At 46.0% G+C, this 14954-nt stretch overlaps 1 protein-coding gene across 1 annotated transcript in view; it reads right to left on the reverse strand.

Moving 5' to 3' along the window:
- col4a3 (collagen, type IV, alpha 3) overlaps positions 1–14954 on the reverse strand; it is a 123728-nt gene that overhangs the window by 23259 nt on the left and 85515 nt on the right. The window contains exons 27-34 of the mRNA XM_021563185.2: positions 14862–14954; positions 12885–12989; positions 1973–2067; positions 1669–1819; positions 1481–1594; positions 665–832; positions 490–579; positions 273–407 (exon numbers count right to left, since the gene is read on the reverse strand). Of these exons, the coding sequence (XP_021418860.1) occupies positions 273–407; positions 490–579; positions 665–832; positions 1481–1594; positions 1669–1819; positions 1973–2067; positions 12885–12989; positions 14862–14954 (951 nt within the window). The remainder of the gene's footprint in view (positions 1–272; positions 408–489; positions 580–664; positions 833–1480; positions 1595–1668; positions 1820–1972; positions 2068–12884; positions 12990–14861) is intronic.

Below are 14954 nucleotides of genomic sequence, written 5' to 3' on the forward strand. Positions count from 1 at the left end.
AAACTAACACTAACTAGCATTAATGGTACCAGTGGTTGGCACTTAAATAACGTGCCATAGAATTCTGCGGCACCACGCAAGCTGTGCTGCAGTACGTTGCAACTTTTAAAGGACGAACCACTGTAAATGTTTCTAAAAACTCAAGGGGAGAAGGGAATAGCCATCTACAGATACTGTGTGTAAGTCTATAAAGACAGGGTGCTGCTAATGTTCTAGAATCAGCATTGGAGTTTATAGTGTTGATTGGGGGTAGGGGTCATTCAGAGACCGACCTGTAGGTCCTGGGTCCCCAGGGTCCCCAGGGACATCGATGTATGTTGTGACTCCAATATCTCCAGGAGCCCCAGAATCTCCCACAGGTCCCCTGGCTCCTACACGGCCCTTCACCCCATCAGCACCCATCAGACCTGGAGACAGCAATCATTATCGTCAACATCATCATCATCATCATAGCGTGTGTGTGTGCATAAAAGTATTGGACAGTTCTACCTTTAGGGCCAAGTCGTCCCCCTGGTCCTGGGCCTCCGTCTGGTCCTGGTGTACCACACGCTCCTGATGGCCCCATGTCTCCTCTCAGGCCTTTGAGAACACACACACAGGTTCATAACAGTTGATCACACAATGGCACATTATCTTCTTCATCTTAAAGCAACAGTGGTCTAACCTGGTAACCCAGGTACACCATCTCTTCCTCTGAATCCATTCAGGCCGGCAGCCCCCCCAGGTCCCGGGGGTCCATCAAACCCGGGCCGTCCAAACGGTCCAATCAATCCTGGGGCCCCTCTGCCAGGCAGACCTGAATCGCCCTGCACCCCCTTCTGTCCTCTGGTCCCTGAAGCATGTAGGGATCCAAGGATACATAGAGAGGAGAGTGAGATGGGGGAGAGGAGAAAAAGAAAGGGGGAGAGGACAGAGAGATGGGGGGAGAGGAGAAAAAAGGGGGAGAGAACAGAGAGACAGGGGAGAAGAGAGAAAGAAAGGGGAGAGGAGAACAAGACAGCAGGGAGAGGAGAAAGGGGAAAAGGAGAGAACAACCAGAGAGGAGTTTATGAGAGTGTCATACATGTATGTACAGTAGTCACAGCTAGAACTTTTATGAGCAGTGTTCTGACAGAGATGCTTACAGCATCAGAGATGCTTACATGCAGTGAGTGTTCAGACAGAGATGCTTACAGCAAAGCTGTCATCAAGGCAGATGGTGGCTATTTGAAGAATCTCAAATATTAAATATATTTTGATTTGTTTAACACTTTTTTGGTGACTACATGATTTCAGATGTGTTATTTCATAGTTTTGATGTCGTCACTATTATTCTACAATGTAGAAAATAGTAAAAATAAAGAAAAACCTTTGAATGAGTAGGTGTTCTAAAACCTTTGACTGGTAGTGTACATTCTGGGATAAAAACAAAAAAAACTAAAGGGCATCCTTTGCCACTTGTTTCGGTAAACAGCTGAGTTGTGGGGCTAAGGATACGTACCTGTTAAGCCAATGATTCCTTTGAGACCTACAGCCCCCGGAGTGCCTGGAATGCCTAGCGTACACTCCCCAGCAACCCCAGGCAGACCAGGCAAGCCCTCAGCACCTTTACTGCCTGAGGATAGACAGAAGCAACAATCAGACTGTGTGTGTGGGTGTGTGTGGGTGTGTGTGTGTGTGTCTACTCACCTCTGTCTCCCTGTGGACCATCTCTTCCTGGTAGGCCAGGCGATCTACCAAGCCCAGGCAGACCAGAGTCTCCAGTCAGCCCCAGAGAACCATCCTCCCCTGGGGGGCCTGGTCTACCTGGCAGCCCTGGGAGCCCTGGTCTGAAATCACCCTAAAAACCCATACAACACAGAATGACTATGTATGGACACACAAAGACAGCCCACAGTAGGACACACACACGCACGTGCGTTTGCACTCACAAACTCATTCAAACACCATCACGCATGTGCACACACACACAACATGTTTGTGCTCCACTGACCTTAGGGCCTGGCATCCCGGGAGCTCCGGATGGTCCTGGTCGTCCCATACTACCAATCCCTGGGGCACCAGCAACCCCCGGCTGGCCCTTCTCACCTGAGAGGGAAACAGTCTCATGACTGAATCTGTACATGAGCCCCATCTGCAGTTTTTCTCAATCACGTACAAGCATTTTTGGAACAGTGTAGTTCGAAGATAAGTTGCCTTCTCTAAACAGCAAATACTTTCATCAAAACTATAAGATACTGTTAATTAAGCAAATACATGAATCATAAGAACTGCCTACAAAAAAGATTAAGACATCAATGAAATGAGTCTGTCTTAAAAAAAATCTTATTTAATCAATATCACTAAACCATGATGATCAAAATTGGAAATGAAAATATCAAAAGGTGTAGAATTATGGGCAACTCTTCTCCTTTTACGCATTTTTCATTAAACGTTTACATTTACAAAGTGGTTATATCCTTGGGTTGGAGGGTTTAGGGTCATTAAATAAATTCAACAGTCGCAAGACAGGATTTTAAATAGGCCTATGGCATGTCAAGGGAACTGTAGCTTACTGTTTAGATGGGTTAAATGGAAACTGAAATCTGGACATTGACTAACCAGAATAACCTACTGTTTTTTGGCAAACTCCAAAGTCCTCTAATAATACTAGTCCCATGTGAATTGACATCCCTGTGTTTTGAGAGAAATTTCAGTTTTACAGGTGTTGCTCAGTGTTTGAGCAAGAAAACAATAACTGATTTGATAAATTTAACAAAGTGCTGCGTGTAGCCTATATATGAAGGCCTTACATGTATCAACTTTCACAGTGAATGCTTTTGTTTATACGTTTTGTGCGAATGAATTGAACATTGCCAAGTGCATCATAAAAATATTGTGCCTATTTAATGCAACCCTTGTTGTTAATAGATTGCAAATCAGCATACAACTGATCTAAACAAGTTCACTTTCTCATCCATTACCTAAAAACGCATATCAAGTGCAAGTTAGCTGTTTAGCTCACATCTGAAAGCTGCTGGGCATTTAGGACTTCTTCTACTGCGGATCGCTAAAATATGCTAATGTTTATGATCCCACTTGCTCAATTCAAATATTTTGCCGACACTATTAGATGGTTTGGTATGGTTAGGAAACTTGGGAACCAAGCTTGAGTTCAGTGTAGCCTGACAAAAGAGAAGCTACATGTATCTAATTATACAGTGGGGCAAAAAAGTATTTAGTCAGCCACCAATTGTGCAAGTTCTCCCACTTAAAAAGATGAGAGAGGCCTGTAATTTTCATCATAGGTACACTTCAACTATGAAAGACAAAATTAGGAAAAAAATCTAGAAAATCACATTGTAGGATTTTTAATGAATTTATTTGCAAATTATGGTGGAAAATAAGTATTTGGTCACCTACAAACAAGCAAGATTTCTGGCTCTCACAGACCTGTAACTTCTTCTTTAAGAGGCTCCTCTGTCCTCCACTCGTTACCTGTATTAATGGCACCTGTTTGAACTTGTTATCAGTATAAAAGACACCTGTCCACAATCTCAAACAGTCACACTCCAAACTCCACTATGGCCAAGACCAAAGAGCTGTCAAATGACACCATAAACAAAATTGTAGACCTGCACCAGGCTGGGAAGACTGAATCTGCAATAGGTAAGCAGCTTGGTTTGAAGAAATCAACTGTGGGAGCAATTATTAGGAAATGGAAGACATACAAGACCACTGATAATCTCCCTCGATCTGGGGCTCAAACGCAAGATCTCACCCCGTGGGGTCAAAATGATCACAAGAACGGTGAGCAAAAATCACAGAACAACACGGGGGGACCTAGTGAAAGACCTGCAGAGAGCTGGGACCAATGTAACAAAGCCTACCATCAGTAACACACTACGCCGCCAGGGACTCAAATCCTGCAGTGCCAGACGTGTCCCCCTGCTTAAGCCAGTACATGTCCAGGCCCGTCTGAAGTTTGCTAGAGAGCATTTGGATGATCCAGAAGAAGATTGGGAGAATGTCATATGGTAAGATGAAACCAAAATATAACTTTTTGGTAAAACCTCAACTCGTCGTGTTTGGAGGACAAAGATTGCTGAGTTGCATCCAAAGAACACCATACCTACTGTGAAGCATGGGGGTGGAAACATCATGCTTTGGGGCTGTTTTTCTGCAAAGGGACCAGGACGACTGATCCGTGTAAAGGAAAGAATGAATGGGGCCATGCATCGTGAGATTTTGGGTGAAAACCTCCTTCCATCAGCAAGGGCATTGAAGATGAAACGTGGCTGGGTCTTTCAGCATGACAATGATCCCAAACACACCGCCTGGGCAACGAAGGAGTGGCTTCGTAAGAAGCATTTCAAGGTCCTGGAGTGGCCTAGCCAGTCTTCAGATCTCAACCCCATAGAAAATCTTTGGAGGGAGTTGAAAGTCCGTGTTGCCCAGAAACAGCCCCAAATCATCACTGCTCTAGAGGAGATCTGCATGGATGAATGGGCCAAAATACCAGCAACAGTGTGTGGAAACCTTGTGAAGACTTACAGAAAACTTTTGACCTCTGTCATTGCCAACAAAGGGTATATAACAAAGTATTGAGATAAACTTTTGTTATTGACCAAATACTTATTTTCCACCATAATTTGCAAATAAATTCATTAAAAATCCTACAATGTGATTTTCTGGATTTTTTTTTCTCATTTTGTCTGTCATTGTTGAAGTGTACCTATGATGAAAATACAGGCCTCTCTCATCTTTTTAAGTGGGAGAACCTAAACAATTGATGGCTGACTAAATACTTTTTTGCCCCACTGTATGTGCACAATGCTCCCCATCCAACCTGACACAGCTTGAGAGGAACTACAGAGAAGAATGGGAGAAACTACTCAAATACAGGTGTGCCATGCTTGAAGTGTCATACCCAAGAAGACTGGAGGCTGTAATTGCTGCCAAAGGTGCTTCAACAAAGTACTGCATAAAGGGTCTGAATACTTACACTACCGTTCAAAAGTTTGTAGTCACCTAGAAATGTCCTTGTTTTCCATGAAAACATACATGAAATTAGTTGCAAAATGAATATGAAATATAGTCAAGACGTTGACAAGGTCATAAATAATGATTTTTGCTTTCGTAAAAGAATCCTCAATTTGAGCAGTTACAGCCTGGCTGTTATGGGGAGTGAATGAGGACCCAAAAGCGAACTAACTTAAACAGAGCTTCTTTAATAACCAAACATAGGTAGGCTCAGATAGACCGGCAGATTCCGACAGGACAGGACAAGGTTACAGCAAACATGACGATAGTCTGGCTCAGGCATGAAACACAAACAAGAATCCGACAAGGACAGGAACAGAAACAGAGAGAGATATAGGGACCTAATCAGAGGGAAAAAGGGAACAGGTGGGAAACGGGGTGAATGGGTAGTTAGAGGAGACAAGGAACAGCTGGGAGAAAGCGGGGGAGAAAAGGTAACCTAACAACGACCAGCAGAGGGAGACAGGGTGAAGGGAAAGGACAGAGACAAGACACAACATGACAGTACCCCCCCACTCACCGAGCGCCTCCTGGCGCACTCGAGGAGGAAACCTGGCGGCAACGGAGGAAATCCTCGATCAGCGCACGGTCCAGCACGTCCCGAGAGGGAACCCAACTCCTCTCCTCAGGACCGTACCCCTCCCAATCGACAAGGTACTGGTGACCACGGCCCCGAGGACGCATGTCCAAAATCCTGCGGACCCTGTAGATGGGTGCGCCCTCGACAAGGATGGGGGGGGGGGGGGAAGACGAGTGGGGGCGCGAAGAACGGGCTTAATACAGGAGACATGGAAGACCGGGTGGACGCGACGAAGGTATCGCGGAAGAAGAAGTCGAACTGCGACAGGATTAATGACCCGAGAAATACGGAACGGACCAATGAACCGCGGGGTCAACTTGCGAGAAGCCGTCTTAAGGGGAAGGTTCTGAGTGGAGAGCCAAACTCTCTGACCGCGACAATATCTAGGACTCTTAGTTCTACGCTTATTAGCAGCCCTCACAGTCTGCGCCCTATAACGGCAAAGTGCAGACCTGACCCTCTTCCAGGTGCGCTCGCAACGTTGGACAAAAGCCTGAGCGGAGGGGACGCTGGACTCGGCGAACTGAGATGAGAACAGCGGAGGCTGGTACCCGAGGCTACTCTGAAAAGGAGATAGCCCGGTCGCAGACGAAGGAAGCGAGTTGTGGGCGTATTCTGCCCAGGGGAGCTGTTCTGACCAAGACGCAGGGTTGCGAAAAGAAAGACTGCGTAAGATGCGACCAATAGTCTGATTGGCCCGTTCTGCTTGACCGTTAGACTGGGGGTGAAAGCCGGAAGAGAGACTGACGGAAGCCCCAATCAAACGGCAAAACTCCCTCCAAAATTGAGACGTGAATTGCGGACCTCTGTCCGAAACGACGTCTGACGGAAGGCCATGAATTCTGAAAACATTCTCGATGATGATTTGTGCCGTCTCTTTAGCAGAAGGAAGCTTAGCAAGGGGAATGAAATTAGCCGCCTTAGAGAACCTATCGACAACCGTAAGAATAACAGTCTTCCCCGCTGACGAAGGCAGTCCGGTGACAAAATCTAAGGCGATGTGAGACCACGGTCGAGAGGGAATAGGAAGCGGCCTGAGACGGCCGGCAGGAGGAGAGTTACCGGACTTAGTCTGCGCGCAGACCGAACAAGCAGCCACGAAACGACGCGTGTCATGCTCCCGGGTGGGCCACCAAAAACGCTGGCGAATGGAAGCAAGCGTACCCCGAACGCCAGGGTGGCCGGCTAACTTGGCAGAGTGAGCCCACTGAAGAACGGCCAGACGAGTAGGAACGGGAACGAAAAGAAGGTTCCTAGGACAAGCGCGCGGCGACGGAGTGTGAGTGAGCGCTTGTTTTACCTGCCTCTCAATTCCCCAGACAGTCAACCCGACAACACGCCCCTCAGGGAGAATCCCCTCGGGGTCAGTGGAGGCTACTGAAGAACTGAAGAGACGAGACAAAGCATCAGGCTTGGTGTTCTTAGAGCCCGGACGATAAGAAATCACGAACTCGAAACGAGCGAAAAACAGCGCCCAACGCGCCTGACGCGCATTAAGTCGTTTGGCAGAACGGATGTACTCAAGGTTCCTATGGTCAGTCCAAACGACAAAAGGAACGGTCGCCCCCTCCAACCACTGTCGCCATTCGCCTAGGGCTAACCGGATGGCGAGCAGTTCGCGGTTACCCACATCATAGTTACGTTCCGACGGCGACAGGCGATGAGAAAAATACGCGCATGGGTGGACCTTGTCGTCAGAGAGGGAGCGCTGAGAAAGAATGGCTCCCACGCCCACCTCTGACGCGTCAACCTCGACAACGAACTGTCTAGAGACGTCAGGTGTAACAAGGATAGGAGCGGATGTAAAACGATTCTTGAGGAGATCAAAAGCTCCCTGGGCGGAAACGGACCACTTAAAGCACGTCTTGACAGAAGTAAGGGCTGTGAGAGGAGCTGCCACCTGACCGAAATTACGGATGAAACGACGATAGAAGTTCGCGAAGCCGAGAAAGCGCTGCAGCTCGACGCGTGACTTAGGGACGGGCCAATCAATGACAGCTTGGACCTTAGCGGGATCCATCTTAATGCCTTCAGCGGAAATAACAGAACCGAGAAATGTGACGGAGGAGGCATGAAAAGTGCACTTCTCAGCCTTCACAAAAAGACAATTCTCTAAAAGGCGCTGGAGGACACGTCGAACGTGCTGAACATGAATCTGGAGTGACGGTGAAAAAATCAGGATATCGTCAAGGTAAACGAAAACAAAGATGTTCAGCATGTCTCTCAGGACATCATTGACTAATGCCTGAAAGACAGCTGGAGCGTTAGCGAGGCCGAAAGGAAGAACCCGGTATTCAAAGTGCCCTAACGGAGTGTTAAACGCCGTCTTCCACTCGTCCCCCTCCCTGATGCGCACGAGATGGTAAGCGTTACGAAGGTCCAACTTAGTGAAAAACCTGGCTCCCTGCAGGATCTCGAAGGCTGAAGACATAAGAGGAAGCGGATAACGATTCTTCACTGTTATGTCATTCAGCCCTCGATAATCTATGCAGGGGCGCAGAGACCCGTCCTTCTTCTTGACAAAAAAAAAACCCCGCTCCGGCGGGAGAGGAGGAGGGGACTATGGTACCGGCGTCAAGAGCTACAGACAAATAATCTTCGAGAGCCTTACGTTCGGGAGCCGACAGAGAGTATAGTCTACCCCGGGGGGGGGGGGTGGTTCCCGGAAGGAGATCAATACTACAATCATACGACCGGTGTGGAGGAAGAGAGGTGGCCCTGGACCGACTGAACACCGTGCGCAGATCGTGATATTCCTCCGGCACCCCTGTCAAATCACCAGGCTCCTCCTGTGAAGAAGAGACAGAGGAAACAGGAGGGATAGCAGACATTAAACATTTCACATGACAAGAGACGTTCCAGGAGAGGATAGAATTACTAGACCAATTAATGGAAGGATTATGACAAACTAGCCAGGGATGGCCCAAAACAACAGGTGTAAAAGGTGAACGAAAAATTAAAAAAGAAATGGTTTCACTATGATTACCAGAAACAGTGAGGGTTAAAGGTAGCGTCTCACGCTGAATCCTGGGGAGAGGACTACCATCCAGGGCGAACAAGGCCGTGGGCTCCTTTAACTGTCTGAGAGGAATGTCATGTTCCCGAGCCCAGGTCTCGTCCATAAAACAGCCCTCCGCCCCAGAGTCTATTAAGGCACTGCAGGAAGCTGACGAACCGGTCCAGCGTAGATGGACCGACAAGGTAGTGCAGGATCTTGAAGGAGAGACAGGAGTAGTAGCGCTCACCAGTAGCCCTCCGCTTACTGACGAGCTCTGGCCTTTTACTGGACATGAAGTGACAAAATGACCAGCGGAACCGCAATAGAGACAGAGGCGGTTGGTGATTCTCCGTTCCCTCTCCTTAGTCGAGATGCGGATACCTCCCAGCTGCATGGGCTCAGCACCCGAGCCGGCAGAGGAAGATGGTAGTGATGCGGAGAGGGGGGCGACGGAGAGCGCGAGCTCCTTTCCACGAGCTCGGTGACGAAGATCAACCCGTCGCTCAATGCGAATAGCGAGTTCAATCAAGGAATCCACGCTGGAAGGAACCTCCCGGGAGAGAATCTCATCCTTTACCTCTGCGCGGAGACCCTCCAGAAGACGAGCGAGCAAGGCCGGCTCGTTCCAGCCACTGGAGACAGCAAGAGTGCGAAACTCAATAGAGTAGTCTGTTATGGATCGATTGCCTTGACATAGGGAAGACAGGGCCCTGGAAGCCTCCTCCCCAAAAACAGATCGATCAAAAACCCGTATCATCTCCTCCTTAAAGTCCTGATACTGGTTAGTACACTCAGCCCTTGCCTCCCAGATTGCCGTGCCCCACTCACGAGCCCGTCCAATAAGGAGAGATATGACGTAGGCGACACGAGCAGTGCTCCTGGAGTAAGTGTTGGGCTGGAGAGAAAACACAATATCACACTGGGTGAGGAACGAGCGGCATTCAGTGGGCTCCCCAGAGTAACACGGCGGGTTATTGATTCTGGGCTCCGGAGATTCGAAAACCCTGGAAGTGGCCGGTGGATCGAGGCGGAGATGGTGAACCTGTTCTGTGAGGTTGGAGACTTGGGTGGCCAGGGTCTCAACGGCATGTCGAGCAGCAGACACTTCCTGCTCGTGTCTGCCTAGCATCGCTCCCTGGATCCCGACGGCTGAGTGGAGAGGATCCGAAGTCGCTGGGTCCATTCTTGGTCGGATTCTTCTGTTATGGGGAGTGAATGAGGACCCAAAAGCGAACTAACTTAAACAGAGCTTCTTTAATAACCAAACATAGGTAGGCTCAGATAGACCGGCAGATTCCGACAGGACAGGACAAGGTTACAGCAAACATGACGATAGTCTGGCTCAGGCATGAAACACAAACAAGAATCCGACAAGGACAGGAACAGAAACAGAGAGAGATATAGGGACCTAATCAGAGGGAAAAAGGGAACAGGTGGGAAACGGGGTGAATGGGTAGTTAGAGGAGACAAGGAACAGCTGGGAGAAAGCGGGGGAGAAAAGGTAACCTAACAACGACCAGCAGAGGGAGACAGGGTGAAGGGAAAGGACAGAGACAAGACACAACATGACACTGGCAGACCTTTTGTCACACATCCGCCGAAATCGGCTCCTCTCCTTGTTCACCGGCTTTCTAGCCATTGCCGCTCCATTTTTCCATTGTTTCATTTGTTTTGTCTTGTTCCCTGCACACCTGGTTTTCATTCCCTAATCACATTACATGTATTTATTGCTCTGTTCCCCTCCATGTCTTTATGTGAAATTGTTTTGTTACGTGTTGCGTGTGTACACGCCAGGCTGGGTTTTTCCTGTTATTTTCCGTGGTATTTCACGAAGGTTGGTTATTGTAACATTGTGCTCATTTTTGTGACTGTTTCGCGCTGGAGGTCTTGACGAAGTGGCGTCCGTCTGTTTATTTGCCTCTGCCCAAATAAAGTGTGCGCCTGTTCACAACTCTCTGCTCTCCTGCACCTAACTTCTCCTCCAGTAGCGCTCACCGTGACACCTTTGGCATTGTAGTTGTCAATTTTTTGGGGTAATCTGAAGAGATTTCACCCCATGCTACTGAAGCACCTCCGACAAGTTGGATTGGCTTGATGGGTACTTCTTACGTACCATGCGGTCAAGCTACTCCCACAACAGCTCAATAGGTTTAAGATCCGGTGACTGTGCTGCCCACTCTATTATAGACAGAATACCAGTTGACTTCTTCTTCCCTAAATAGTTCTTGCATAGTTTGGAGCTGTGCTTTGGGTCATTGTCCTGTTATAGGAGGAAATTGGCTCCAATTAAGTGCCGTCCACAGGGTATTGCATGGCATTGCAAAATGGAGTGATCGCCTTCCTATTTCAAGATCCCTTTTACCCTGTACAAATCTTCCACCTTACTACCACCAAAGCACCCCCAGACGATCACATTGCCTCCACCATGCTTGACAGATGGCATGAAGCACTCCTCCAGCATCTTAGATTTTTTTCTGCGTCTCACGAATGTTCTTCTTTGTGATCTGAACACTTCAAACTTAGATTTGTCTATCCATAACACTTTTTTCCAATCTTCCTCTGTCCAGTGTTCTTTTTCCCATCTTAATGTTTTCTTCTTTATTGGCCAGTCTGAGATATGGCTTTTTCTTCTTTTTTCTTTCTTCTTTGCAACTCTGCCTAAAAGGCCAGCATCCTGGAGTCGCCTCTTCACTGTTAACGTTGAGACTGGTGATTTGCAGGTACTATTTAACTTCTTTGGGGTATGGGGCAGTATGGGTAGCTTGGATGAAAAACGTGCCCAGATTAAGCTGCCTGCTACTCAGCCGTAAAAGCTAGAATATGCATATAATTAGTACATTTGGATTGAAAACACTCAGAAGTTTCTAAAACTGTTTGAATGGTGTATGTGAGTATAACAGAACTCATATGGCAGGCAAAAACCTGAGACAAAATCCAACCAGGAAGTGGGAAATCTGAAGTTTGTAGTTTTTCAACTTAGCCCCCATTGACGATACAGGGTGATATTAGTTATGTTTCACTTCCCAAGGCTTCCACTAGATGTCAACAGTATTTAGAACCTGTTTTGAGGATTCTACTCTAAAGGAGGGGCTCATTAGGGCTCTTTGAGTGAGTGGTCTGGCAGAGTGCCACAGCCTCGGTCTGGTGCGCTCATGTGAAAGGTATCCACTTCATTTGTACAGACAAAGGAATTGTCCGGTTGGAACATTAATTAAGTTTTATGTTAAAAACATCCTAAAGATTGATTCCATACTTAGGTTGGCATGTTTCTACGGGCTGTAACGGAACTTTTTGAACTTTTCGTCCGACGTTCTGTGCGACCTGAACGCGCTTTTGGATTTGTTTACCAAACGCCCTAACAAAAGAAGATATTTGGACATAACTGATGGACATTATCGAACAAATCAACAAGAATAGACTGACAAGTTTCAGAAGAAAGTCCTTTGTTTCTGGTCATTTTGAGCCCGTAATCGAACCCACAAATGCTGATGCTCCAGACACTCAACTATCTGTTTAATTGCTTCTTTAATCAGAAAAACAGTTTTCAGCTAAAGGGTTTTCTAATGATCAATTAGCCTTTTAAAATTATAAACTTGGATTAGCAAACACAACGTGCCATTGGAACACAGGAGTGATGGTTGCTGATCATGGGCCTATGTACGCCTATGTAGATATTCCATAAAAAAAATCTGCAGTTTTCAGCTACAATAGTCATTTAAAACATTAATATCTACACTGTATTTCTGATCAATTTGATGTTATTTCAATACAAAAAAAAAATTAAGAAGCTTTTCTTTCAAAAACAAGGACATTTCTAAGTGACCCCAAACTTTCGAGCGGTAGTGTATGTAAATGTGATATTTGAATTTTTTATGATTTAAAACCTGTTTTTGTTTTGTCATTATGAGGTATTATTGTGTATTGTATATTGTATTATACAGGGTGCATTTGGAAAAGAGACCTAGGTCTCAATACGTCTTCTCTGTCAAAATAAAGGTTAAATAAAACCATTTAAAAATCATTGTTGTTCTACTATATGTATGTTTGACCACAGTTCCAAAAAACACTTGTATACAATGGAGTAAAAATGTAATACAGGATGTGCAGTGTGTGCAGGCTTTTGTTCCAGCCCATCTCTAACTCCTGTGATTCACCTAATGGCTGTCTTCAAATTATCATGATTACCTGAAATAGGTGTGTTGTTAGTGCTGGGCTGGAACAAAACTCTGCACACTATGTTGCCCACCTAGGATCTTACCAGGGTACAACAGAGCTAGGGTTCTTGGGTAGCGAAGTCATTCTCACCTTTAGGCCCAGTGTTGCCAGGAGGGCCCCGGACAGACAGACCTCTATCCCCCTTGGCGCCGAAATTGCCAGGGAAGCCAGGATAGCCATTTATACCAGGATTCCCTGAAAACATATAGGCAATTATAAAATAGTTCACTGGGTTAGAAACTGGTGCTGGCAACCCCATGGATGAATTTTGGATTCCCACATGGGCCACATGTTGATAGTTAACGCTTGTGTAGTCTTAGCATTCTGTATACTCCCCTTGTCCTTCACTAAACCCCTAAAATAAAGCAGCTTAATTGAATGTTTAACGCCAAATCTATTTTGCATGTAGAAACAACCTGTCATTCATCACAAACTTTCTGAATATCTGGGTTTTCCCTCTTCACAATGCAGAAAGACTACATTTAATCAGTGGACACCACTCGTTATTACAACACACCTGTCATAATTGTTTTCTTTCCTAAAGTAGAGGTTTATTATTATTATTCTTATTATTGCTAAAGATAATGCATAGATGTAAACGTACATTTTTTAACAAGAGATATGCAGAAAGTAGTTTTGAATGCATTTTATTGAAGGGAAACAATAACAGTCTTGACCTTTTTTTGGCAACATAGTGATATATTATTATATACTGTACAATGAGGAATTCAACTACAAAATACTAGTCTTCTCCAATTTTTTTAACCAATGCCCCCACCCACAAGGTGTATAAACAACAACAATAAATAAGAATAAAATAAGATAATAGAACGTGAAGAACATAAATCAACCAACTCTAATTAACAAATGTAGGACAGTATGCAAGTGTGGTTGCATGGACTTTGCAGATGTATTTCTCACATGTGCAGCACATAGTATTTGTTTTACAGTCCTTCTTTGGGGGGCAGAATTGGCATCTCCTCCTCTTGCCTGCCTCAGCTGCAGACCCCGGTGGACAAGAACAAGAGTCAGCCCCATGAACAACTTTCACAAGTGCTGCAAAGGCTGCTGTGTGGGGGAGGCCCTCCCTTCTTTGAATGTGTGGGGTTACATGTGCCTTTCCCAGCTGCTCAAGGAACAGCCTCATCTTGTTCCGCTTAACATGGAATCCAGGTAGGGTTGATCTTGTTCTATATCCCGAAGGCATTGTATGAGGACACATCAATGATTTTATGGAAGATGACCAGGGGCCAGCAGGCAGTCATCCTCCTGCAGCTGTATGTTCCAATCACATTGTCCAGGTTGTCCACACCTCCTTTGTTGTGGTTGTAGTCCAAGATGATGGCTGGCTTCCTGTCCTCACGATCACTGATCTCAGCCGTTTTGTGCAGTGTGCTCAGGAGGACCACATTCTTGCTCCTCTTTGGGATGTAAGAAACTAGAGTGGTGGTGGGAGTGAAGGCAAACTTTGATGAGAATGCCTCTCTCCCCCTTGTTGTGAGGAGTGCAGGGGGGAGCTCAGGCTTGTTCTTTCTAACCATTGTGATCTTCCTCTTCAGGAGCTGCTGGCTGAGTTCAATCAGTAGCACACAATCAAAATTTTGCATTGTGTGTGTGTCTCTCTTTGTGGTTTTTGTGGTGTGTAAATGATTTTTTATAACTGCCGGGTCAAAAATGATATAAAAAAATACCTAAGACAATCTTTGTACCCTGGTGGTGTTCAGCTTTCATGGAAATATGAACAAAGCCAATGTTTCACTTTTTCTAACGTTGGGGTCACTCTAGGAAAAGTAATCAAATTTCAAGTTGAAAAAACCTAATTTAGGGTTTATTCTCTGCTGTTAAACATAGTTGCGTGTCATTTTTGACTCTTAAGACAACACAAGGGTTAAGTAATTTGCTGTGGATAAAAATGTATGCAAAAAAAAAAACAATAACACCATGACCAGCCGATGATCCTATCAATTCTCTGCTAATGCCGTGATACTATTGCTGGGCTGTTAGTGTATGTATGATATTGTCTTTATGTCAAGAATCTCCCCCAGAGCTCATGGCTAAAGCCCTCACCTGAAGGTCCTGGGTTGCCTTGTTGACCCTTCTCTCCCTTCAGTCCTGGGTCTCCTGTGGTTGTTACCGTCTCACCCGCTGAGCCTTTCTCTC

Source organism: Oncorhynchus mykiss, chromosome 15, assembly GCF_013265735.2.
Source record: "Oncorhynchus mykiss isolate Arlee chromosome 15, USDA_OmykA_1.1, whole genome shotgun sequence".
NCBI lineage: Eukaryota > Metazoa > Chordata > Actinopteri > Salmoniformes > Salmonidae > Oncorhynchus > Oncorhynchus mykiss.